Source organism: Fimicolochytrium jonesii (genome assembly GCF_025526975.1).
Source record: "Fimicolochytrium jonesii strain JEL569 chromosome Unknown EV422scaffold_6, whole genome shotgun sequence".
Lineage (NCBI taxonomy): Eukaryota > Fungi > Chytridiomycota > Chytridiomycetes > Spizellomycetales > Powellomycetaceae > Fimicolochytrium > Fimicolochytrium jonesii.
The window spans coordinates 623,373-647,800 of record NW_026515673.1 but is presented as its reverse complement, the minus strand read 5'-3'; the positions used below and the strand labels follow the sequence as shown (position 1 = coordinate 647,800).

The 24,428-nt window shown below is 53.3% G+C and overlaps 7 protein-coding genes and 2 non-coding genes across 9 annotated transcripts; 4 read left to right on the top strand and 5 right to left on the bottom strand.

Annotated features, from left to right (window-relative positions):
- Nucleotides 1–132: 132 nt before the first annotated feature.
- On the bottom strand, nt 133–1,504 carry EV422DRAFT_523140 (ribosomal protein L18e/L15P). Its single transcript, XM_053069881.1, has 5 exons — nt 1,455–1,504; nt 1,033–1,095; nt 932–958; nt 390–781; nt 133–322 (listed from the first exon to the last, which is right to left on the bottom strand). The coding sequence occupies exons 1-5, from the start codon at nt 1,455–1,457 to the stop codon at nt 247–249; spliced, it is 561 nt and encodes a 186-aa protein (XP_052927221.1). The 5' UTR covers nt 1,458–1,504; the 3' UTR covers nt 133–246.
- A 60-nt stretch (nt 1,505–1,564) lies between these two features.
- EV422DRAFT_523138 (uncharacterized protein) lies at nt 1,565–4,853 on the top strand. Its single transcript, XM_053069880.1, has 4 exons — nt 1,565–2,052; nt 2,119–2,581; nt 2,651–4,478; nt 4,562–4,853. The coding sequence occupies exons 1-4, from the start codon at nt 1,836–1,838 to the stop codon at nt 4,637–4,639; spliced, it is 2,586 nt and encodes an 861-aa protein (XP_052927220.1). The 5' UTR covers nt 1,565–1,835; the 3' UTR covers nt 4,640–4,853.
- Nucleotides 4,804–6,910, bottom strand: EV422DRAFT_389138 (WD40-repeat-containing domain protein). The gene is made up of 10 exons (XM_053066838.1): nt 6,558–6,910; nt 6,463–6,490; nt 6,307–6,394; nt 6,149–6,234; nt 5,986–6,078; nt 5,672–5,914; nt 5,510–5,603; nt 5,330–5,422; nt 5,175–5,253; nt 4,804–5,095 (listed from the first exon to the last, which is right to left on the bottom strand). The coding sequence occupies exons 1-10, from the start codon at nt 6,558–6,560 to the stop codon at nt 5,009–5,011; spliced, it is 894 nt and encodes a 297-aa protein (XP_052927219.1). The 5' UTR covers nt 6,561–6,910; the 3' UTR covers nt 4,804–5,008.
- On the top strand, nt 6,621–7,791 carry EV422DRAFT_389236 (CRE-PQN-68 protein). Its single transcript, XM_053066839.1, has 7 exons — nt 6,621–6,658; nt 6,750–6,878; nt 6,975–7,065; nt 7,133–7,227; nt 7,304–7,363; nt 7,448–7,531; nt 7,604–7,791. The coding sequence occupies exons 2-7, from the start codon at nt 6,836–6,838 to the stop codon at nt 7,687–7,689; spliced, it is 459 nt and encodes a 152-aa protein (XP_052927218.1). The 5' UTR covers nt 6,621–6,658; nt 6,750–6,835; the 3' UTR covers nt 7,690–7,791.
- A 1,520-nt stretch (nt 7,792–9,311) lies between these two features.
- Nucleotides 9,312–13,488, top strand: EV422DRAFT_565898 (xanthine dehydrogenase/oxidase; the record flags this gene model as incomplete). Its single annotated transcript, XM_053072376.1, has 3 exons — nt 9,312–11,540; nt 11,619–12,977; nt 13,078–13,488. 3 exons carry the CDS (start codon nt 9,312–9,314, stop codon nt 13,486–13,488), a joined length of 3,999 nt encoding a protein of 1,332 aa, XP_052927217.1.
- Nucleotides 13,489–16,448: 2,960 nt separating this feature from the next.
- EV422DRAFT_t53 lies at nt 16,449–16,522 on the bottom strand. The gene has a single exon. It is a non-coding gene; the product is annotated as a tRNA-Ile (tRNA).
- Nucleotides 16,523–17,172: 650 nt separating this feature from the next.
- On the bottom strand, nt 17,173–17,246 carry EV422DRAFT_t52. Its single transcript has one exon. It is a non-coding gene; the product is annotated as a tRNA-Ile (tRNA).
- Nucleotides 17,247–17,975: 729 nt separating this feature from the next.
- EV422DRAFT_523120 (uncharacterized protein) lies at nt 17,976–20,495 on the top strand. The gene is made up of 4 exons (XM_053069879.1): nt 17,976–18,475; nt 18,598–18,920; nt 18,998–19,609; nt 19,682–20,495. The coding sequence occupies exons 1-4, from the start codon at nt 18,350–18,352 to the stop codon at nt 20,133–20,135; spliced, it is 1,515 nt and encodes a 504-aa protein (XP_052927216.1). The 5' UTR covers nt 17,976–18,349; the 3' UTR covers nt 20,136–20,495.
- Nucleotides 20,496–23,866, bottom strand: EV422DRAFT_523117 (uncharacterized protein). Its single transcript, XM_053069878.1, has 9 exons — nt 23,575–23,866; nt 23,012–23,492; nt 22,919–22,948; nt 22,448–22,846; nt 21,784–22,378; nt 21,441–21,723; nt 21,216–21,374; nt 20,793–21,152; nt 20,496–20,712 (listed from the first exon to the last, which is right to left on the bottom strand). The coding sequence occupies exons 1-9, from the start codon at nt 23,680–23,682 to the stop codon at nt 20,689–20,691; spliced, it is 2,439 nt and encodes an 812-aa protein (XP_052927215.1). The 5' UTR covers nt 23,683–23,866; the 3' UTR covers nt 20,496–20,688.
- Nucleotides 23,867–24,428: the final 562 nt, after the last annotated feature.

Sequence of the window (24,428 nt, the reverse complement as noted above, 5' to 3'; positions counted from 1 at the left end):
AAGATTCCAACTCCTCCATAGTTCGAGTTATCCGCCATCCGTCGCCAGCCATCTACCGCTGCCCTTGCACACCCCACCCTTGCCCCCTCCAAAACGCGAGCAACCATAAACGATCTGCGTGAAGGAACAAAAGCCGAGAGCGATTTCGAATGGAAATGCACACTGATATATATTTCAATAAACAAGGTACAATCCCAATGCCAGAGGCTGGTAAAGAGAAAAGCGCGATAGGTGATTTCAAAGCGCTTAAACCTTGAAACCCCTGGACTTTCTCCTTCCACGGGCTTTCTCGAACTTGCGGCCCTTGGAGCGGACGAAAGGCCTGAAAAAAGAGATGTATGGTCAGTTCGAGTCAGGTGCGAAGGTTGAAGCATAAGAATGAAACATACTTGGCAGAGGAGTGGGGCTTGCCAGGAGTACCGAAGTGCTTGACGGACTCGCGAGTGCTGCGCTGACCACGGAGGAGGACAGTGCCCTTTCCGAGGGGAGAACGGAGAGCAAGCTGGTCGAAGGTGAGGATCTCACCGCCGGCCTTGATGATACGGGCACGGGCAGAGCGGGTAACACGGAGAGCGGCAATGGTGAGCTTGGGGACAGTCAACAAGCGGATGTCGTCAGTGACAGTTCCAACAATGACGGCAATTTTGTCCTCCTTGTTCTTCATGAACCGGGCGAGGCGGGACACGGAGATGGGGGGACGGTTGACGCGAGACATAAAGAGACGCTTCAAGACGACCTTGTTGAACCTGGAGTCGGTACGGCGAGCAAGGAAGCGGTAAAGCTAGAAATCGAGCGGGCAGAATTTTAGTTTTCAGTCCGGCAATTCCCGAAATGGGCATCCCCAAGCCCCGCAACGCCCGTGCATGTGTTCCGCCTGCGAAAACGTCTCCTCCTTCTCCTCCTCATCCCCTGGTAAACAACCCCTACACACCTTCACAAGCATACGCAAGTACACATCCTATAGAATCGAGTAAAAGGAAGAGCTTTAGTACACTGGTCACCACCAATCCACGCCATGTTCAAGTTCCCTACCTCAGACTTAGGGGCCTGACGGGCACCCTTCTTTTGGTGGTGACGAACTCCGGAGTCGATACCCTTTTTGAATGAAACAGAAAGAGACGGGAACGGGAATCAGCAACCAGGTCTTCGAATCGCTCCAAAACGCTCCACAAGGGTCACAATTGCATCGCCAAAAGAGATGCACACAACGGAGAACAGCACACACGGACGGTATGCACCCTTGCGACATAGAACATGTCATAAGGCCGACACATGTGTGCGCAAATTCCCACGCAATGCGTATCCTCCCGACCGGACACATTCTGAGCCCCTGCTTCACTTGCGACGAACAAAACCATCCATCCGACGCCCAGCACACGGAGGCAGCTTGCACTGCGGTGGTGGCCGGCGCCTTATGTTGGATGGATGGATGGATGGATGCACTGATTTCCTACCATCTTGGAACGTTGATGCCTCTCGCTTCGACGGTGAAGGAATTGAGACGATTATCGTACAGGCAGAATAGGACGTGCTCCAACTCGCCTATGATAACCGCGCGACAGGAGAAAAAGAAGAGAGCGCCTTTAAACCCATCACGTGTTTTTACACACGCGCTTTAATTCCACGCGCCAGTCGTGATTACTCATGGAGCATGGAAGTCAAAAAGCTCAAAACACCTCCAACGACGAAATTGTGCCTGCCCACTTGGAATTGGGAACCGTACTGCGGGGCATTACCGTAAGCAAAAGTATCTCTAGTAAAGAAACTGCAGCCGCCGACGGGTTATCTCTTGGTTCCGAGTAGTTCTTTCTGTGAACCTTCTTTACGTCTATCAAATGCCGGCTCAAACTGGGGTTGACTCGGCCGCGGACGGTGCTCTTGAGTGGGCACTCATATGCGGGGAGGTGACGCAAGCGAACGAGTCTGTTCCTGCTATTGAACTGCTGGACCACTTGAAGACCGGAAGCTACGTGGAAGTTTTGAAGTCTGCCACAGCCGTGTCGCTTTTTGGAACAGACTCGAAAGCGGAACAAGACATTTCGGACTCACCAGGTGCGGTAGGAAGGTGTGGAGACCACCAAAACTTATTTGACACTAAAGAGTTTTACTATACCTTAGATTTTGGACTGCATTTGCGGCAACGGACAGAGGCATTCTTGGCCCCCGATAACGCCCCAGAAAAGCAACTCCAGGTGCTGGCCGTAGGAGTCGCCTGCCTCTATGCGTTCTTGCAGCACGGCTGGACTGGTCCAACCCTCGCCATCGACGCCGCCGAACTGCTGCCTGAAAGCTTCCGAACCCACCGCGATGTCATCTCGAAGAGGGCCCTCAGTCTGTTGGCGGAGGACGGCGAAGAGGCGTACTCGTTGACTACAAGTCCCCTCTTTCTCGTCCTCGCCAAAGCGCTTTTGGTCACAAACATAGATCTCCTTTCGGCATTGCACAGTGTGGATTGGTGGGCGGCACGTGTGCTTTTTGTCCAGCAGAAGCTCTTGGATGAACCGGCGGACACGTTGAGGACGGGGATCTATGAAGCCTTGGAGAGGCAGGGAGAGACATTGAAAAAGTCTCAACATTCACGGTCCGTGGCACGTCGATTTGTTTGGCTCCGTTCCGCATGTCACTTACTTATGGTCTGCCCATTATGTAGGGATCTGATGGCCCGACACAGTCTGGAGTTTGGATTAGCACATCACTATTATGGAGAGGACTCGAAAGCTGTCCCCTTCTTCAACTCCGCACAAGAGGCCAGTGGCTTCAAATGGACACTTACAGGGGCGTTAGGGAGGCGCACGAAGTTCCAAACGTTTGACACATCGCAGCTAGTGATCATGGCGGAAAGTGCAGGAGAGACAGCAGCGGCGGGAGCAGATGACGAAGGTGCTGCTTCCAAACCGAGGCAGTTGGACTTGAACGATGACACACTGTTGGAGACAATCGCTTTCACGGACATCAAGGAGGGTGGGGACGAGCAGCGGCAAGCGAAAGGATCCCTAAAGCCCATCGATCAATGTATCCTACTCGCGTTCTGCTTGAACGTGAAGAACCTCAATCCTGCGGATGGTCTTACCACGGAAGAGATGCTGCCCTACGTTCGCCGTGTCCTGGAGAATCCGAACAACTGGATGGTCCATACTATGGGCCTGCTGCTCAGGTCGCGGTTGGAAAGCAACAAATCGCGAACGGTCGAACGAGCCGCGCTGCAGCTGCAAGCTCTCGTAGACCAGATCAAGCTCGAAGAACCTTCTGCGGCGGAAAGGATGCTGCACATCTTCTCGATCGAGCTCCCACCCAAATGGGAGCTCGAGCGAGAACTGGGCGAACGGTTCGTGTCGATCGGCGTGACGCGCTCTGCTCTGGAAATCTTCGAGCGACTGGAGATGTGGGAGGATGTGATCTCCTGTTACCAGTTGCTCGAACAGCCACAGAAAGCCGAGGCGGTGATTCACGAACAGCTCAAAGTCCATCCCCGGTCGCCCAAACTCCACTGCATCCTCGGCGACATCACGCAAGATCCCGCCCACTTCGAACTGGCATGGCAGCTCTCCGACGGGCGGTTCGCCCGTGCCATGCGTTCCCTCGGCGCCTACCACTACAAACGCGGTGAGTTCGAAAAATCCATCGAATGCTACCACCGGGCCCTCGCCATCAACTCCCTCTTCGAAAACTCCTGGTTCGTCATGGGCTGCGCCGCCATGCGCATCGAAGATTTCGACCAAGCCGTGCGCGCCTTCAGCCGCGTGACGACCCTAAACCACGAGAACGGCGAAGCATGGACCAACCTCGCCTCCGCCTACATCCGCCAGAAAAAGAAACGCGAGGCCTGGCGCGCCCTCAAAGAGGCCCTGAAACAGCAATACGACAATGCGAAAATCTGGGAAAACTACATGTTCACCTCCGTCGACCTCGGCGAGTTCCAGGAAGCCATGCACGCCATGGAACGCGTGCTCGAACACACCTGGGATAAGAAACAGGCCGATAACCAGCCGTCACCGGTGGACGTGCAGGTGCTCGAGATCCTCGTCGAGGCCGTCACATCCCCAACCCTCCTTGACGCGCAGGGCCAGCCGGCATCGAAACACGCCCCAAAAGTTGCGACGCTGCTCACCCGCCTCACCTCAAAGATAGCCGCTAATCCGCGCCTGTTTGCATGCGCTGCCATCTTCTTCGCCGCAACCGGCTCGTACCGCAAGGCCCTTGATTTCAGACTCAAGGCGTACCGCGCCCTCCTGCACCATCCGCGACTCGTTGACGACGAGAAGATTTTCCAGAGCACCGCGAAACGAGCCGTGGAGCTTGTGGATGCGTATGTTGCGCTGGGGCCGTTGGTTGAAAAACGGCGGATGGCGGGGGTGACGCTGGTTGAAGGGGAGAGCGAGGAGGAGGCGGAGGTTGTGGAGGAGGAGGGAGAGGTTGTGTGTAAGGACTGGGCGTATCAGGCGAAGATGGTGTTGAAGACTTTGGTGGGGAGGACTAAGGTATGTTTCCGAGAAGCGCGAAATATTTTCGGGGTTGAACACGTTCACTCAAAGGAGTTTTCCCCCGGTATTCCCTTGAATAGGCAAACTTTGAAGACACGCCCGCTCACGACTCTCTGAAGGAGAAATTGCAGGAAGTCACCGAGCTCGGACGTGCATGATTCGCCGAAGGCTATCTATCACGCGCGAAATAGTAGTTTTGGCTTCTTTCCGAGCATGGCGGAACGGCAGGCCCTTTTGGCGTTGGCGTCTAGAGAACGCCAGACGTTTTGTTCATTGGCAGTCTGCACGCCGTAGAAGTATCTCATGTAGTCCTAGGCGTAGATATTTAACGTTCATCATGTAAATACACCACAAGCATATCGAATCATTCGAACTTGCTGGTCGCCCTTGACCCACAGTGGCGGGACGCCCCACTGGTCAACACGTCTCAAACACAAATAGGCTCTCATACAGCGTCGAAGACTTCGTGTAATCCGGCTAAGATACGCCGCCACGAAGAGAGACCCATCTATTCCGCACAACATCCATCACCCAGTCTGGTAAATATTGATACTCCTATCTTCCGATACAGTGACCAGCCGCGACCCGTCGTCGTTATACGCCAGGCCCCATACCTGCGATAAGAGAAAGAACAGGCGATGTTAGGTCATGCTAGAGTTGGGGTGAGATTTTGGAGGGAGTTGGGTTCCGTACCTGCCCCTCATGGTCATCAAACGTCTGCACGCATTGTCGGGCTTTCAGGTCCCAGATTTTGGCTCGTTTATCGCTGCCTCTGCAACCGTCGAAAATAAGGTGTCAGGTCATCTCACGGGAATGTGGGAAATGCGACGAAGTGCTTTGATGTTTACCCAGAGGCAAAGTGGGCGGTGTCGGCGCTGAATGCGAGGGAGAGCACCCAGGATTGGTGCCCGGCGAGGCTTGAGAGGCAGTTTGCGTGATTTCTGTTGACGGGGAAGAGATCGGGGACAGAGAGCGTGAATGATTGTTATCGCTATGAGATATGCGGTATTCATGAACCGGGTACTTACACATCGTAGATATTTATCCGCTTGTCGTCGGAGCCAGTGATCAGCAACATCGAGTCCGGCGAGAACGTCATTGTCCTGACGCACATGGCGTGCCCTTCAAATACAACGCCATCAATGTACATTTCCCAACTTCCTGTGCTCACAAAACTCAAGCATCCCAACCAGTCAATGTATGCAACATCCTCCCCGTCGGCACATCAAACACATAAATAGCGCCATTCTCCGCTCCACAGGCCAGAAACAGTCCGTTGGGGCTGTACGCGACACACATGGTGAATTTGCCTCGGGTTTCCAGCTTGCGTTCCAGTTTGGATTCCTCCGCGGACCAGATATTTATGTTGCCGTCGTGTGAGCCCGTCGCGATGTGCCGGCCGTCGGGGGAGTAGACGCCTGTCCAGGCTTCGACTAGGGATGGGGAGGTGTGATTTGAGTTTGCCGCGACAGACAGTGGTCTCGTGGGAAGGCAAGGTGCATACCTGGCCCTGCATCGATGGTCTTGGCCTCTATCCTCGTCCCATGCAACAAATCCCAAAACCGGATTTGACTGTCGAGGGATGTGGACACCACATCTAATGTACAGGCGAGAACGCCATCAGTCATCCCCTCCCCCACGCTGGCGGCAGCTTTCATTCGCCTTACTCGTTCCGTCGGGTGAGATGTCCGCCGAAATGACCCCCAGCTCATGCCCTTCCAGCGTGTGTATGGGATCTAGGCTGTCTCCGGCCCTGGGAAATGCAACAAGACTTAGCATCCATAGAAGAAGCCCTCTCTCCATGCTGATGACTTGAGTTACCCACCAGACTTTGAGGGTATCGTCGACAGAGCCGGTAACGATTTTGTTACCACGTTTGCTCCACGCCACGGACCAAATTCCATCTTCGTGTGCTGCGAACGACCGAAGACTTGAATGAGCTCCGGGGTTCCAAAGGATCTCGCTCCCTCTACACACAGACCGTTTTTCAGCTGGCTAACTAGCGAATACTGTGACGAGAAACGATTGGTTAACCCTTGTTCCCCTGAAAATTAAGTCGCGAAGCTTTCTGCTCACCATTGCTGGCGCTATCTACAAGCAAGCTGAACTAAGAGTGGTTTGCTTTGGTGTTGCAGGTACGACACCGGTGCTCAGGGATGGAACTGGGAAATTGCACAGTTAGTAGCCTCATGCACAGGGTCCTCCGAGATGGCTGCTGTGGCTTCCAAGCACCAATTGGGACTCCAGCACTCTAAGGCAGACTCTAAGGGACGCGTTACCGCCGAAAGCGGAAATGCGGAAATTGTGCACAACCAACGACTCCGACGACACCACAGCATTGAAGAGCCTTCACAATGAGAGCGGTCATACAACGGGTAACCAGCGCCAGCGTTACAGGTATAGTCTCAATGACGCCTTGGGATCTTCGCCAGCATGAGCTCCTTCCGTGCGGTCATTTCCAATGTCAACCCTGACTATTGTTCCATATCGCAGTTGGCACAGAAGTCGTAGGCAAAATAGCAAAAGGGCTCTGCGTGTTGGTCGGGATAACCAACGATGACGATGAGAAGGATGTTGATTGGATGTGAGGAATGAAAGTTGTCTTGGTGTATGGGGAAGCAGCTCTTGGAACCGACGGTTTTTCGTTGTAGGGTCAAGAAGATAACGACGTTACGACTGTTTGATGATGAAGCGGGCAAATCGTGGGCCAAGAGTGTGAAGGATCTGGACCTGGAGGTTTTGAGTGGTAGGATATGAATACGAGGAGAGTGGTAGGAACATGGGGAAAAGAAACACTATGTCTGATTATCATACCACGCCAGTGTCGCAGTTCACCCTTTACGCTCTGGCGAACAAAGGGTCAAAGCCTGACTTCCACCTCGGTAAGGGTCACGCTCCCCGCCCTGGGCGATGCATTGGGGCTGTCCTGTATTCCTGCCAAAAGCTGACCTTTCCCTCTCGGACAGCTGCGAAAGCCGATATAAGCAAAGACATGTACCACGGCTTCTTAGAAAAGCTGGGAAAAGCGCATAAACCGGATAAAATACAAGGTAGGAGAGGTTACGGAGGGGAATGTAAGCTTACCTTGCTTACTGTAGATTGTTTGTCCTTCCATCCCATAGATGGACGATTTGGAGCAATGATGGATGTGCATATCAACAATGATGGGCCGGTGACCATCATACTGGATTCCAAACAGAAACAATAAGGGTCGGACCATTGAAGTGCCGCGACTTTAGCTTTTAGACATTAGTAGGAGCGAACGTATGAAGGTCGGATATCAGACTAGAAGTTTGGGCTTGAATGCTCGTTTTCGCGGAGTGGGGTGGCAGGCTACATAGGAAGGAAGTGACATTCCAAAGAACGCATGGTATACAACTTGGTTTTACAGTCGACTTTTTGATAGACCGCTATGAACAATGGTGGCCCATCCTTTGCCTATCAGCCAAAGAGAAGGGAACGACTGTTGTTTCTTTCAATGCAAGGCACAGAGCCTCTGTGGCTTTATTGGAGCCTCGGCCATCACAGTATTCGAGTGGCAAGTGCAATACATAGAACTGAGTACTACGTTCACATCCGAGATACAGTACTAAAGCCATTGAACTCTCGCCAGAGAGAGAAGGCCATATCCGAAAATTCGTACTGAAGTTTGCCCCCCTACAGTATTTCGGCCAAACATATTGAGAAGTTCATCAATGACGTATCTTGCCGCACTGATATACTGTAGATTTTCGGCCTGAGGCCATCAATTTGAGGAAAAACTACGAGAATTTGAGAGAAGGGGGGCAGGCTGCAGGCACAGCTTCTGCTGATGGTCCTCCTCGGAGCGCCACGTAGTTGGCAGGGGCATCGCTCAAGAAGTTTAGCGTGTGAGTTTTGTTGCGCGTTCTTGAAAGTGACACGCGTGTCTTTGAAATGACAGTGCGGCCTCTTGACTCAGTTGACTGCATTCCGCGGGAGCACGTGACTTCCCCCCTGATGACTGATGACACGGATCACACGCGCATGCCCATTGCCCATGATGGTCGCTATCTCGCTCGCTGTTGATCTCGAGTCCGAATTTCGACCCCACAACCGCTGAAAGCCCCCCCCCCCCCCCCCCAAGATCACCTCCTCGCAAGCCTACTAACACAACTCGCAAGGAGAACGACATCATCGCAGGACAAAGACGGCGGCTTAATAACGTCCTCACTAGGCGCCCCCAGCGAGCCATCCAAGATGGCAACAACAACCCCGCTCCTTCCCGTCAAAAAGCGTCTCAACTGCTACATAAACGGGAAGAGGTTTTCGGAAATACCACCTGACCCGCAAGAGTCGCTGCTCGTTTTCCTCAGAAGGCATGGCCTGACCGGCACAAAGCTGGGGTGTGGTGAAGGAGGTTGTGGAAGTTGTACTGTCATGGTTTCCAGTCATGTCAGGAAGGAGGAGGGTGGTGATGGTGAGTAGCGCGAGCGTTAGCGAGCATTTGGTTCGCTCCGGGAGTCCGAGAGAGCCAGCGAGAACAAAACGGAGCGACCACGGATTGCGGCGAGCGGAGCGAGCCACATTGCGCCAATGGCGCAATACTTCCCTAACACTGCTATTTCGAGCCTCAGCGAGCGAAGCGAGCACCAGATGGCGCCACAGCGCAATACTCCCGTCACTTTGGTTGATCGTTGGCGTTCGATGGTTGATGGTCGATATTTGATGGTAGATGGTCGAGGTTGATGGTCAAGGGTGAACGGTGGATGGTTGACGTTCGATGGTTGATGGGTTGATGGTTGACCAAAGTTGCAAATATTCCCCTCGCACACGTAGCCGAACGTCGTCGAATCACTTCATCGACTGCCCATGATTCTCATCGCGTTCTCTTCTCTTTACTTCCCAAAAGGAGAATATGAAGTCCAACACCGGAGTGTCAACGCATGTCTCGCTCTCGCATGCTCCATCGAGGGCAAGCACGTCATCACGATCGAGGGCATCGGCTCCAGCGCCAACCCGCACCCGACCCAGGAAGCGATTGCGTACAGCCATGGAAGTCAATGTGGATTCTGTACTCCCGGTATCGTCATGTCGCTGTATACCTTGACGCGCAACAATGCGAAACCGACGGGTCACGATGTGGAGGAGGCATTTGATGGAAATCTGTGCCGGTGTACTGGATACAGGCCCATCTTGGAGGGCGCGCAGGAGTTTGCCGTGCCCGACGTGAATGGGTGTGCGAATGGGAAAAGCAATGGATGTGGTGGCCATGAGGCGAATGGATGCGCAAATGGACACACGCACGCCAACGGGCACAACCATTCCGGCTCTGACTCGGAATGCCCCGTAGGGTGCAGCACAGTCGAATGTACGGCCAAAAAGGCCAACGGAACCTGCAGCGTGCAAAACGGCTCCGTGGACATTGAAGACCTGCAAAAGGCGAAGCACCGCGTGATTGACCAAACCAAAGACCTGCCATTCCCCGAACCGCTCAAACAGCAAACGGATTCTTTTATGTTTGCCCATGAGGACGGCGCGTGGTACCACCCTACTACGCTCGCCGAGCTAAGGCAGATCAAACATACCTACCCCAACGCTAAAATCGTCACGGGCAACACCGAGATTGGCATCGAAGTCCGTATGAAAGGGTTCGATTTCCCCGTCATGGTGCACGTCAGCGATATCGCCGAAATGGCGGGATACGAGGAGGTAAAAGGCGAAGGCGTGTGGATGGGCGTCGGCACCAGCCTCACGACGTTCCAAGACCGCCTGAAGCACTTCATTGCAACGTATGAGCCGCATCAGACCGAGAATTTTCAGGCCCTGCTGGACAACTTGAAGTATTTTGCTGGCCCGCAGATCAGGAATGTAGCGAGTATCGGCGGCAATATCGTCACGGCTAGTGCTATCTCGGACCTGAACCCGGTGTTTGTCGCCATCGATGCGCAGTTGCGGGTGTCCAGCCTCAAAGGCGGGGAACGAACCATCGCTATGAAGGATTTCTTCATTGGGTACAGGCGCACGTTACTGCAACCCGCCGAGATCGCAGAGTCTATCTTCCTCCCGTTCACCAAAAAGGGCGAGTACACACTCGCATTCAAGCAATCCAAACGCAAGCATGACGATATCGCTATCGTCAACGCGTGTTTCCGGATCATGGTAGACTCTCAGAACGTAGTCACCCATGCCACGTTGGCGTTTGGTGGCCTCAGCCCTTTCACCCGGATCGCGCAGGACGCGTCCGCGGCGGTTGTTGGTCGCAAGTGGGGACCCGACGTGCTGGACGGCGTCGGCGAGAAGGTCATCACGAAAGATTTCGTCATGGGCTCAGCAACACCAGGCGGGATGGTCGCCTACCGCCGGCAGCTCGCCCTCTCCTTCCTCAAGAAATTCACCCTCTACATCTCGCACAAACTCGACACAAACAGCATTCAATCCACCGAACTCTCTGCCCTCTCCGAAATCGAGCGCGGTCTCGCCCACGGATCCCAGACGTACGACCGCGAACCAGAAAAACCCACTACCGGCACCTCGCCCACAGCACTCGAAGGCGCCGTCGGCTCCTCCATCCCGCACCTCGCCGCCCTCAAACAAGTCACGGGCGAAGCCGCCTACCTGGATGATATCCCCCGCCTCGCCAACGAATGCTACGCGGGGCTCGTCCTCTCCACCGAAGCCAACGCCGCGATCGAGAGCGTCGATACCACCGAAGCGCTCGCGATGGACGGCGTTTTGGGGTACATTACCGCGACTGATATACCGGGCTACGACCCCGCGGACCCGCACAATCGGAATATCGTCGGACCCATCCTCCACGACGAAGAACTGTACGCCACAAAACGTGTGCATTTCCACGGGCAGATGATCGGCCTTGTTGTTGCGACCTCGGAGCTTGTGGCAAGAAAGGCGGCGGCGAAGGTGAAGGTTACGTATACGGACCGCCAGCCGCTTGTGATTACGATTGAGGATGCGATTGAGAAGGGGACGTTCTTTGATATTTCGAGGGAGATTCGGACGGGGCACTTTGATGCGAGGAGGAGAGAGGCGGAGGTGCCGTTGGATGAGGCTGTGCATCATGTTGAGGGGGTGGCTAGGATGGTGAGTGTTGAGTATCGTTGTTTGAGTTGTGTATTGGGTATGTTTATCTGACTGAGAATTGTGTGATTTGCTACCCAGTCCGCCCAAGAACACTTCTACCTCGAAACGCACGCTTCCCTCGTCAACCCCAAAAAAGAAGACAACGAAATCGAGATCTTCGCCTCAACACAAAACCCCACCGAAACCCAAGTTTACGTCTCCAAAGTCCTCGGCATCCCCGCCAACCGCATCAACTGCCGCGTCAAGCGGCTCGGCGGCGGGTTCGGCGGGAAGGAAACCCGTAGCGTCAATCTCACCTGCGCGTTGGCCGTCGCCGCGCATAAACTGAAGGTGCCTGTCCGCTGCATGTACACCCGCGAGGAAGATATGGCCATCTCCGGGCAACGGCATCCGTTCCGCGGGGACTACAAGGTTGGGTTCACCGCTGAGGGCAAGCTGGTCTCCCTCGAAGTGATGATTACATCCAACGGCGGGTTCTCGGCGGATCTCTCCTCCTCTGTACTCGAACGCGCCATGACGCATGTGGATAACTGCTACCGCATCCCGAACGCCATCATCCGCGGCCGCATTGCGAAAACAAACATTGCGTCGAACACCGCGTTTAGAGGGTTTGGCGGGCCGCAGGGGATGATGCTGTGCGAGCAGTTCATGTGCCATGTCGCGGAGTACCTGGGCAAACCGGTGGAAGAGATCCGGCAGATCAATCTGTACAAAACGGGCGAAATCACTCCGTTCAGACAGCCCCTGACGGACGTCTATATCGAGCGCGTGTGGGATGAGTTGCACCAGTCGGCGCAGTTCGAGAAACGGAGACGGGAGGTGGATGAGTTCAATAAACTGCACACGCATCGCAAACGTGGGTTGGCACTCATGCCTACCAAATTTGGGCTGGCATTCACAGCGCGGTTCCTCAACCAAGCCGGCGCCCTCGTGCACATCTATACCGACGGGTCGGTGCTCATCACCCACGGCGGCACGGAGATGGGGCAGGGGCTGCACACCAAAATGGTGCAGATCGCCGCGCACGCCCTCGGCGTCCCCGTGTCCAAGATCCACTTATCCGAAACACAGACTTCCACCGTCCCCAACACCTCCGCCACGGCGGCCTCCGTTTCCTCCGATTTGAACGGCATGGCCGTGCTTAACGCGTGCAACACCATCCTCGCGCGTCTCGCCCCTTACCAATCCCACACGCCACCCCTCACATGGGAACAAATGATCAACAAAGCCTATTTCGATCGCGTTTCATTATCGGCGACGGGATTCTATGCGACGCCGGATTTGAGCTATGATTGGGCGACGAATGAGGGGCGCATGTATAACTATTTCACGTATGGCGCCGCGTGTGCGGAGGTCGAGGTCGATACGCTGACGGGCGAGTGGGGGTGCAGGTGGGCGGATGTTTGTATGGATATTGGGAAGAGTTTGAATCCGGCGGTTGATATTGGGCAGGCGAGTCTTTTGTCTCTGCGCTTTTGGGGTCGCGAAGAAGGGTGCCTCCACGCTTTAGGCTTTCTAACATCCCTTCCTCCCACAGATCGAAGGCGCCTTCATTCAAGGCCTGGGCTGGTGCACCCTCGAAGAACCCCTCCTCAACCCTAACACGGGCATGCTGCTAACCCGCGGTCCCGGCGCATACAAAATCCCCTCCTTCCGCGACATCCCCGTCTCCCTCAACGTCCGATTTCTCTCCAACGTCTCCAACAGCCGCGCGGTGCATTCCTCCAAAGCCGTCGGGGAACCCCCGCTGTTCCTAGGCAGTGTGGTGTTTTTCGCGATTAGAGATGCCATCAAGGCCAAGAGGAGGGAGGTGGGTGAGGATGACGGGTGGTTTAGGATGGATTCGCCGGCTACAGGTGAACGCATTTTGGCCGCTTGTGGGGGGACGGATGCGGTACTGGCGAAGGATGTTAGGGAGGAGGGACGGGCTTGGGGGGTTGCTGCGTAGAGCTTTGTTTTGTAGGATGTAGTCTTCCGTTTTTCGGTTCCCTTCTCTGGGCAGACACTTCTCTGTGCGCCACTCTTGGTTTGCATCATCATTTTTCGTTTACTCCCCCATTTGTTCCACGTCATTCATTCTTGCGGGTTACTCCAAATGACACACAGTTCTCTCTTTCCCTTTTACACTTCCCTTTTGATATCGATATGCTCGGAAGCTTCCGGCAGATTTCCCCACATGTAGTCTGGTCGTCGTAGATCTCGTACCACCCTTTCCGGTTTAGACTTTTTGTTAGACGTTCAGGTTGACGCACTCTACTTACGTTTTCTCATCGTTCTTCCAAATGACAATAATGCCTACGAGAGCAAAAGACCGTTATGGTTGGTGCGTGTTTGTGGTCTTTCTGGGTTGGATCGAGTCTCGCCGGTGGTATAAACGGAGGTGGACGGATTTGCTCCTTCCAGCGGAGCAAAACCGGACGACATTGATGGAAAGGTAGCCCCGCAACTCTGCGTTTGGTCCTCGAGCTCGGTGATCACGGTGGTGGGTCGGAGTTGGACGCGCTGACCAAGCACTCAAACGCGTGAGAGAAACCTTAACATCTCGGCCTTGAAATGTGGAAAGCATCACATGGGGTCCTTTCGTGCCGGGCATATTGTTCCCCTTGGCGTTCATGTCAGGCTGGACGGCTATAAGTATATTAAGTCAAGTTGTGCCCCGCGCTGACGTTCATTGGATGTTGTTTAATGCATGAACGGTGATTCGAGATTAGAAGGCCAACTTTGCCAAGGAGGAAGTTATGCTACTATCTGTGTAGGCAGCGCAATACAATTGGGATAAGCCCGTAATCTCACTCTCCAGCCATTGACGTTCTCCTTTGTGGTCTCTTTGAGATGAGGTCCGTTTTTTGTGTTTAGCGCAAGTCCAGACATGTCCGAACAAGGCGGAGTTTGAAATTAACGCGTGCAATACGCGTCAACGAACTGAACCCAACGAGACTACGAGCCCAGGGCCTTCTGCTACGGATTCTCAAGGCGACATGTTTGTTGCCCATTGCAAAGAGTGAGCGATTTTGCGCAAGAAGAAGTTGGCCCGGAAGTTCCTTGTTTTTGGCGATTGCCCTTTTTTGGCGAACCGGTTTCATAGAACCACGGTGTGCGTTTTTCGGTCGTTGCCTCAAGCTCTAGTCTCCCTTCGTGCCTGCCCCTCATTGGAAATCATTGGAGTTGACCATTTGTGAGATAAAATCACGCACGGACATGGGAATCGTTCTATTTGTGGGCCCAGCCCGCAAGTCGGGCCTATGCCGCCGCGCCTTATGGTTGCGCGAGCATGCGGCAAAGAGAACGTTGATGACGCGCGAGGATATTGGCGCGCTCAGATCCAGGCGCGAGTCGGGCTTCTGTCACCCACTCTTACGGTTATGTTCAAACAGAATATTGGCTAAGTATATTCTCTCAGACACAGGGCCAGGTCGGGCCTATTTGACCCATCCCGATGGTCACGTTCAGTAGATCGTCGGTAATGCGCGAAGAATTAGTTAGTATACCTGCCTTCCAAGGAGATTCCACATCCAAGTAGGGCCCCATGTTTCTAACCCCGCCAAGGAATGACCTGGTAGCAGCGGGAAGCAACAGGGAAAGTGCGTCCATGGATGATTGGGTTAACTCCTTTGTGCACGCGTAATCGCAAGCGCCTGACATAACGCGTGCACTCGCAAGATTTGCAAAACAAGTGATGCGGCAGAGAGCTGAGTTCACATAGGCAAACCTACGCAGACGGCCGATCAATGCAACCCAGAGTGTAATGCTCGCCCGAGTCGGGCCCAGGACTGGCTGGAGGTTAGTAGCAGCCAGTATTCCTACACTATAAGGCGCGCTGGATGGGAATATTCTCAGATGTGGGTTCACGAGACACAGCTTTTTCGCGTCGTCAGGCACACCGTTGCGAAGATTCACGGTAGAAGACCTCAGCAAGATATGATGACAGCCCTGGGCTGGCTGGGCCTATGACGCACTTAGGGCGATCTTAAAGAAACAGAGAAGGATCTTAGCCTTCCTTTGGGATGCAGGCACGGCAGAGCTCATGTCTCCCAGACGATTTTCGCCGGAAGTTGATTATGAACGCCTGAATGACGCGTCGATTGAAAATGTTGCGACGTACTGTACGCTTATCACTTCGCTATCGAAGGGTAACACACTGTTCTGCGACAGCCCGACAATAGGTACGAGAATTTACGTGGAATGCGAGACGCGGGATGGGACGTATGTCTCAACGCGCGTGCTGTCATAACAGCGTAGTGCTCCCCTAAAAACCGGCTCATAGGCGTGAGCTCCGAGACGTGTGCCTTCAGAAAGCATAATCTGACCTAACTGGACATGTGACTGTAAGCATTTGCGCTTCAAGTCATGGATAAAAGCCTTCCCCTCAAATCAGCTGAACAATTCTTGACGAGGTCGAAGCATTGGCTTATGCCTTGTGCTGTCATTTGGAAGGTCAGGAATGGCCTCCACGAAAAGCTGGCTGTTGTGCGCCTGGTCTTCGCGCACTCTACCGGCCTTGGCAATATCCTGGGACTCACACGATCCGCGCACCCTTGCATACGCCATAGCCGACGTTAGTCAGTGCGATATCTGCGTTTCGAAGGTTTCGCATATTCCGGTCTACTCGAGCCAGACTGGAGAGCTGCATGGGAAACCGTTCGCGTGCTGACATAACGCGCGTCGGGCATGAAGAAAGACAGGAGAGCGACAGGAGAGCGACAGGGGCATCAATCATCCCAGAATCAAAGGTCCGCAAGCAATCCGGCTGTAAAAGCAGAGCGAACGGGTCGGGAGCTTCCCAAACATACAGATTTGGTGAGCGGTGGGACATCCTTCCAGCATGGCAAACCTTGGCAAACGACAATGGAATTGGTGGATCCTTTGGCAAGAAAAAAGAACACGGGGACGAAAAACAAAAAAAAACAATGCTCCGCACAGGGGTCGAACCTGTGACCTTGGCGTTATTAGCACCACGCTCTGACCAACTGAGCTAGCGGAGCTTCGATGATTAGTCCTTCAATACGTTAAATCTCATGCTTTTCAAGCTTTGGTGCATCCAACATCAACAGCAAGGAGAACATCCTCTCCAAGCGTATTCAGCTCCTTGCCACAAGAAACCCAGCAGGAGTTGCTTGGCCTGCTTTCACAGGCCCCTTTGGACCCAAGACCCGTGGCAAGAAGCACAACAAGTCGTCAACGAGCACTTGCCGCGACCCATCTCGTTTTGAAAATGTGGACCGCGACTTCGGCATTGAAAGTGGAAGTGGGAAGGATAACCATGCGCCACGCACTGCAGTACGTGTCGTGCTGCCGGGCTGCCTCTTGAGGGGCACATGAAGTCAACCCGCGGGTGCCCTTCCCGCATCTCAGCGTCCTCTCTGTGAAACCCGCCAAGGCTATATCCTTATGGAGAGTAGGATGCTGCAGTGTGAACATAATTGTATGTGAATGTAACTTGTCCGCAATTGCAAAAGAGGTCTCGCTCCGGCTCTGAGGTATCTCTCTACAGTGGGTGGCCAAAAGAACAGTTAGCCGCCGGCTAGAGCGGAAGGCTGTCGTTTGAAGCTCAGAAGGGGTGGTTCTAAAGCCGATGTCGCTTTAGCATTTCCTAAGAACACCACGAGAAGAGGTGAAATCGAAAAAAAGATAGTGCTCCGCACAGGGGTCGAACCTGTGACCTTGGCGTTATTAGCACCACGCTCTGACCAACTGAGCTAGCGGAGCTTCGATATATGGCCTTGCTTGGCAATATTTATAATCAATATATTTTGGTGTTCGATCAATCAGTCATCGGTTTATTGATCTTTCTCGCAGATCTCCAAAAGTCCAGTCCAGGAAGCATGTAGGAGACCTCTCGTACTTTCATCCGTTCCTATTCCTACAAATTCCTACAATGAATATTATCATTCAACTTTTACAGTTGCCGATTTTCCTCGTGGGAGCCAGATGCAAGCATAGAGGTTCGGCGCATTTGAGGGGCCATCCAGCACAACTCCGAGACAACAACGGAGGGGGTTGAAGAAAGGATCTTCTGTCCTACCGCTCACAAGGACCTATCCCACTTCTCAAACGTGTGGTGAAGGCTCCAAGGTTCTTAGCGTCAATCTCTACCATCTTAACCGCCAGATCCTCCGACTTCGACTTACGGTACCAACGTGGAGAACGACAAACACGAACGTCCTTGCTCTTCCGTGGTCCCCCCCCCCCCCTCCCCCCCCCCCCCCCCCCCGTCCCCGCGTCTAGTTCGCTCAACGGTCCAAACGTTAAGCTCAAGTTTGAACTTCGCTAGTGTCGCTATTTCACGTAAGAGATACGCGTCAGCGGAGTTCGTTCGCTCTTTCAGCGCGAAACGCGTAAGAAGAAAGAAGCGCGGGAAGCGTCAGGACCCCGTCAAAATCTGAATGAAACCCCTTGCGACGTTGATCGACGAACTTCTAGCTATCCGAGTTTCGCGCCTGGCCGTCGTATGCCAATGAACCTTAGATGCCATCTGCTTGCATTGTTGCGTTGCGGCAGACGGATCGCGAGCGCCCTTGATAGCACATACATGGGTCCGAGTTTTGATTCGTCGTCACGACTCACGACAGGTCCGGGGCACCCGTTTCGGCGGGCCGCTTTTAAGGTCAGAAACCTTCCAACTAGCGGCGTATGGGCAACGCCCCGGAAGAACAAACGTCAAATGGGGATGGGCGGGTAACATTAATGCAGGCTCTTGAAGCCGCCAGAAAGCAGGCAACCACCGAAAGTCTCGTAGCTTTTCGCCACCGGCGTGAAAAAAGGTGCATACTTCAAATCTGAAGGACCCACATTATAGTGACTCATGGGTCATGGAAGGAAGGGCTTTCTCGTACGGTGCTGGGCAAGAATTTTGCAGAGCGCCACTCGCTGCGGTCTGGAGAGGAGCATGCGCTACATCTTACGTTGCAGTTGAAGCCCTACAAAAAGCTGAGAGGGTAGGCACGCACCACTGCAAAATGTATCATCAGCCACTTGCGCGGTCTTCAATACGTGCTGATCACTCTGCATCCCCCGCAACTACCGCTCCCAATGATCTCCATCAACGATCTTGTGTCAGACAAAGGTATGTCACCTTCGCTCGAATCGCGCCCTTAAGTATCTGATGCATCTGTTATTCCTAATGGAATGCATAGACGCCACTTCAACCGGACGGCGCCCAGCATTCACGAAGCCTTTGTCCATTACAACGCATCCAGAATGTCTTGCATCCCATAGCGGCAAAGGGGTGGACGGCTTCTCTCTGCTGCTGGCGGCCGCCGCATACCAAAATGCTTCGCCATTTCAAGATTTGTCGCCGCCAATCACACCACCACGTCGGCCTCTTCAGGAGGCTGTCACCAAGTACATTGCCGTAGACGGCGATTATGAGAGGATTGTCAGGTGCGTGAGCCTATCTTTGTTGTCACGCCTTGTCAGTCAACGAGATCAATGTCTTATGTCGCTCCCAATCATTTCAGTATCGGCTATGGTCCGTCATACAATATCGACCTTGGCACTCGCTCACCATCATGTCCGACTCAGTATCTTTCCATTCGCTGGTCCAAAACCTACGAAGCCTTTGAACTTCGAATCATCGGCCCAGGCTGTTTGAGGCTTGGATCCAATACCTTCACTCAGAACACGTCAACGATCATCCTCGATACGGCGACCGTATTCTGGTATCAGGGGAAGAACTTTCTGTTCCGGAGACCAGCAACTGCAGCAAAATCCGAAAACGCCGTGTGGCACTCGCCCAGACAAGTGTCTTCCCCAGCTTACAGCTTATGGACTTCAACGGCGGAACCGGTCGCCGTCACGGAGTTGAGTTTGGCGCCCTCGCCAGCCCTTTGGCCGAGCGCACAGGCCTCCCAGGAGCGATCGTCCCAAGATGGTGAGCCACCGCATGGGCCTTTGCGATCAAAACGGTCTCCCAAGAATCGACAATCCACTCCATATACCACGCCGGCGACATCGTCGATCGAAAGACAACCCTCAACGCCAGATGCCAATGCCAATGCGGTACGGCCACACATCTCTTGGGCAAATCTCATCATCAATGCTTTCAAGTCTTCAGGAAAGCGCTTCCTTCTGTGAGTTCAATGCATCACGATTACCCCGTCCACATGTGCATGGCAACTCATCCACGTTTGTCGTCCTGATAGTGTCTCGGAAATATACGTCATGATCATTTCGACCTATCCATACTTCGCCGCGCGCAAAAACTTGAAAAAGTGGAAGAATGCCGTACGCCACGCCCTTTCGGTCAACACCTGCTTCTTCCGTCTCAACGAGAATGAGTACAAGTGCGGCTTATGGGGCTTTCATGAAAAGACCGGCCCGACGACTTGTAGGAAAGGGAAACGGCCCACAGCTGCAATGGATGGACTTTCGAGTCCCGTTTCCAGCCCCGAGGCTGAAAATTGTGGATCTCAGCCCACTTCCGCAAAGCATATTGCCAATTCTGCTCTGCTAAGCCGACCAGCGGCTTCAAGCCCGACGCTATCGCTTCCTGTGCCAGAGCCGAGGATCGAACGAGCCAAAGGCCTTTGTCAAATCAATGCTCGGGATCTGGACCTTGACATGAAAAGGAAACTAGACGTCGGTTCGACATTCTGACCTCTCAAAGTATGCGGCCAATCTTGGCCTCAGGGAAAACCTGACCATATCACGCTCACATTCGCGCCTCATGGATCGCACCGATCCCCGTACTTCTCGTTTTACCTGCGCCTCATCGACTGCATTCGGCGTTATTCAATCTTTTCCACGTATTTATGTCGTATACGCTTTTTCGAGACCCATCCCATATTTCATGTTCTTCTATGTAGCTATCTATGCATGTCCGGTCACTTCGCGCCGGGCGATGGATTGATTCTTCGATGTATATGGATTTTTTTCTGCTCAATGGCTGAAGTTGATTGTAAGGGAGGGGTGAACTGCAAATGTAGAAATGTATTTAATGTTCAGGTATGTGGAACATATTCTTTGAAATGCAATGTCATTGGAAATGAATATGAGAGGATGATAACCTCACTATATACAAGGTTAGTCTCGTGCAGCCTTCATGCCACTACGGATATACGGCGCCAACGTGAGGTCTTGCACGAAGGCAGCGGGGAATAGTGACTGCCCATCCTGACCAGCGCCTGGAGAAGGCGGGACTGACAAGATGTTACACGCTGTCCTCTGGACTCATCTACGACGAGATTGCCGTTAGACAGGCTGTCTTGTAGTACGCATCAATGACATTGACCTTCTTAGGGATGATGCACCCACCTGGGAAGAGCCCATGATGTCCCTGTCCATCTTTTCTTGCAAGGCTTTCTGAGCGGCTTCCTTTTCCGCAGCTTCCTTCATCTCTTTCTCCTTGCGGACCTTGGCCATCCGCTCCTCGTAAACCAAGCGAATCTTGACCGCCATGTCCTCGAAGTCCGCCAGAATGGCTTCCAGATCCTTTCGGCTCAGTTGGTACGCAACGGTATCTGCCGTCGCGCGAATCGTTGCCGTCCGAGGACATTCTGCAAGGATTGCAACTTCCCCGAAGAAGGCGCCATCGGACAGTTGCCCGACCCGGATACCATTTCCTACGAGGATCTCAACAGTGCCGGAAAGAATGAAAAACATCTCATTTCCCACCTGTGGCGATTCGGTCAGTATTTTCGCTACCGCAAGAGCAATACGTGACTTGAAAGCTCATACCCAGCCTTGCTCAAAAATGGTGTCTCCTTGAATGAAGAAAACAGCTTTCAGGGCGCCAGCAATGCGCCCTAAAAACGTCATATCTCGTCCGTCCCCGACATTTCGAGAAAGAAAGCTCACTTTTGCAATAAGATCGCGGCAGTTGTGAATTGTGATTTCCTGTAGGCCGCGGCAGTCAGACGATGAGCAAAGTTATCAATATCCCTACTGTCTCCTATAGGTCACCTGTCGTAAGCTATCGTTGAGCTCTGCCATAATCGCCGCTTCATCAAAGTATTTCCCTCTATACTTCAGCTGGAAGTACTGCTGGACTTTATTCTTCATGGCGGGTCCAAGGTGCTTGTAGCTCATATACTCGTTCACTTCGTCCATCTTTTGCTTATAGAGTCGCCCTGATGAATCCAGTCCGAAACTGAAGGAGGAGATAGAACCAACAAGCGATGCGTACAGAAGGGCTCCAATGAGACACGTAACAATTGTTGACCACTGCTCATAGGGAGTTATGGGCCTGTTCGAATGAAATTTTCAGCACATTGCTGCGGCATGTATTCATACTTGCGTTTCCTACCGAAAGCCCGTGATGGGGAAAGTGTTCCCGATGGCGACGAAGACAGCCCAGGTGTATTGAGCTCCAAATTCCTTCTTCAAGATACTCTGCGTTTCCGGCCCGTCCCAACTCTGAAAGTCGGTGAGCTTTCCAGCAAGAAAGACTCCGCATCCGTACAGGTGTAGGTACACTATCAGCAAGCCGCCAAAAAGCCACACGCTCATGAAGCTGCCGCCCACACCAAAGGTACTCTGCATTCGCAGACTGATGCTGCCATACACCGGATTCGTCATCAAGATCGGGCCCATTCGTCGAAGACGCAGTAGACGAAGGATGAACACAAGATCCGTAGCTGAAGCGCCAGACTTCTGCTCCACGAACCTATCGAAGGGCAGTATCGTAATCAAGTCAAATAATCCGTTGCGAGACAGATAGCGCTTCATGGAAAGTCGCGCTGGCACAGGGAGGCCTTCCTTCGTTGTCAGCTGGCACAGGCTGAAGACGGCGTCAAGGAAGAAAATCGCTGTAAGCGAAATCGCGAAGCTTTCAATACGCATTTGCGCCGAATCGAAGGATATCCCGACAGGGATCAAGTACGCTATGCTGAATAAAATCACTGCAAAGGATGAGAATGATGGTTAGCTGTCTTGCAGTTTTTCCCGAATCCATAAATTTGCCCCCTTACAAGATAGTAGTATATCCCATGCCACAACGAATGTCGACCGCGGGTGGAGCAGTAGCGACGGATTCTCGATATTGACCTTTTTCAGCCCGGCGTCAAACTCCGCGGCCGGCAGGTAGACTCGAAACTCATTGAACCGAGGTACAGCTCCAAATCGAATATATGCGCTGACAGCCCGGTTATGGCCAGCTAGTTCTGGAGGAGAGCCGTTCGGGACAAGATCCGGAGCAGGTGCTTTGACCACTGGAGGAGAAACTACCAGAGCTGGCGGTGCCACAGGTTCCGTTATAGCGGCAGCGTCTGGTGGTCGATTACGCAAAGCAAAGACGGCCGACTTGCTTTTGCGGTCCATCCGCGTGTGACTCGCGGAGCGACCTGGGCGCCACGAGATGTTGTTCTCAACTGAAAGAGAGGCTTACATTTTAGTTTCCCCTCAAGCATATGCAGTGGAGGGACATCACTCTCAGCACTGACCATCTGGCTGCATTGGCGAAGTCGAGTTATCTGTACGGATTGAATTGCAAATCAGCAAGTGTTTCCAAATTCTTACAATTCCGGACAACTTACTTATTTCTGGTCTCCCATTCGCCCCTGGCAATGACTTTGAGCTCAAGGAGTACGTTGAAAGTTGTCCGCTCTGACTCTCCTTCAGAGGTTTCTCCAACCGGTCGAGCATTTTTCCAGCATTCAGCAGCAAATGGGCTCTGTCTGTACTAGGCCGCCGCTGCGCGAAGTCCGGGCTATTCCTACCAGATAGCGGTCCACGGTCTGTTCTCGAAGTACGGAGCACATTGCCAAACGCCCGGGCGCTGGCCACAGATAGAGCTTTCAGAAGCCCACCGGGCTCCTGACCTGCGAAGCTCTGCGAAACGGCCATGCTATGTAAGCTTATTGCCCGCTCGACTGCCTCATCCATTGGTGCATCAGAAAAGTCATCGGACATCTGCCGACCCGACCATGTCGTTGGATGCCTGATTTGGCCGCTGTCGTGCAGCCCAGGGGCGCCGTCCGAGTCGATTTGACCTCGTACATGAACCATGATGACGTTCTAAACAAAAAGGCGTCATGAGCATGCGGCAGCCGTGATCCACACTTCACCATGAAGGTTAGTACATCTGTGTTTACGTTACCATCTCGCGCTGGAGGTCCTGCAGAGCAGACTGCTGAAAACGCAGCCGATCATTGAACGATACGAGGTGCCGAAGGCACTCTTCAATGGACGCCGCAGAGGCCGCCATGTTCGATCGTCTCGTCGCTGTTTCTGTTGTGAAGAAGTTTGAATTCACGAGATTGAATTGGGAAGTGGTGAAGCCCCAGACGTTAAACAATCATCAGATGGCCATGGTGTCATATATTTGTCTTCCATGACATACAGTAAACCTCTGCCAACACCAGAACCATATCCGCAATTTACCATCGAGGCATCGAGGGCTTGAGCCCTTACCGGAGCGTCTCCGAGACTTTAGATGTCGGAGTTACGTTTGGAGAGTTACGTAAGCATTCAATTGTGGCTCCGACCCACATATTCGCCAACAACTCTGGATTCTATCCCAGCTCCGTGGCGAGAAGGGTGCTCCCATTGTTCCCCGGGGTTGGGACGCAGCCCAAATGAACGACCCACAACCCCAAGTGCGGTTTGAATGTGCTAATCAATAACACAAGGAATAACAGCGCAAGTTCTTGACCTCATCGGTTACTACGTATTTCATCCTCGCACTTTCATGGTGCACGCGTTATCGGCCAAACCCAGGAAACCACTTCCGTCGCCGGGAGGAAATGTTCAAGAAGGAAGGAGGTCCCGAGCCACAAACTGTGGGCTGGGGCTCGCGAATTCTGAACAGTGCTGCTTTCGGGGCCGATCCTAGGTGAGCTTGCTTTCGGGCCCGCCAGAAATCGATATACTGTAGTAACGCGACTCGAAACTCATGAACTTGGAAACTCGCAGCGGTGGTCGGATCGGCCGGATGAAGGATTCGCGAACAAG

Coding starts and splice junctions, on each gene's coding strand:
- EV422DRAFT_523140 (XM_053069881.1), bottom strand. Junction 959..1,032: donor GTCAGGCCCCTAAGTCTGAG/GTAGGGAACTTG, acceptor TCGATTCTATAG/GATGTGTACTTGCGTATGCT. Junction 323..389: donor AAGCCCCACTCCTCTGCCAA/GTATGTTTCATT, acceptor CTCTTTTTTCAG/GCCTTTCGTCCGCTCCAAGG.
- EV422DRAFT_523138 (XM_053069880.1), top strand. CDS start 1,836: ATGCCGGCTCAAACTGGGGTTGACTCGGCCGCGGACGGTGCTCTTGAG. Junction 2,582..2,650: donor AAAAAGTCTCAACATTCACG/GTCCGTGGCACG, acceptor CCCATTATGTAG/GGATCTGATGGCCCGACACA. Junction 4,479..4,561: donor CTTTGGTGGGGAGGACTAAG/GTATGTTTCCGA, acceptor TCCCTTGAATAG/GCAAACTTTGAAGACACGCC.
- EV422DRAFT_389138 (XM_053066838.1), bottom strand. Junction 5,423..5,509: donor CGGATAAATATCTACGATGT/GTAAGTACCCGG, acceptor CCCCGTCAACAG/AAATCACGCAAACTGCCTCT. Junction 5,096..5,174: donor TTGATGACCATGAGGGGCAG/GTACGGAACCCA, acceptor CTCTTATCGCAG/GTATGGGGCCTGGCGTATAA.
- EV422DRAFT_389236 (XM_053066839.1), top strand. CDS start 6,836: ATGAGAGCGGTCATACAACGGGTAACCAGCGCCAGCGTTACAG. Junction 6,879..6,974: donor AACCAGCGCCAGCGTTACAG/GTATAGTCTCAA, acceptor TCCATATCGCAG/TTGGCACAGAAGTCGTAGGC. Junction 7,532..7,603: donor TAAACCGGATAAAATACAAG/GTAGGAGAGGTT, acceptor TCCATCCCATAG/ATGGACGATTTGGAGCAATG.
- EV422DRAFT_523120 (XM_053069879.1), top strand. CDS start 18,350: ATGGAAGGAAGGGCTTTCTCGTACGGTGCTGGGCAAGAATTTTGCAGA. Junction 18,921..18,997: donor GATTATGAGAGGATTGTCAG/GTGCGTGAGCCT, acceptor CAATCATTTCAG/TATCGGCTATGGTCCGTCAT. Junction 19,610..19,681: donor TCAGGAAAGCGCTTCCTTCT/GTGAGTTCAATG, acceptor TCGTCCTGATAG/TGTCTCGGAAATATACGTCA.
- EV422DRAFT_523117 (XM_053069878.1), bottom strand. CDS start 23,682: ATGGCGGCCTCTGCGGCGTCCATTGAAGAGTGCCTTCGGCACCTCGTA. Junction 22,379..22,447: donor ATGGGATATACTACTATCTT/GTAAGGGGGCAA, acceptor CATCCTTTGCAG/TGATTTTATTCAGCATAGCG. Junction 20,713..20,792: donor ACATCATGGGCTCTTCCCAG/GTGGGTGCATCA, acceptor ATCTCGTCGTAG/ATGAGTCCAGAGGACAGCGT.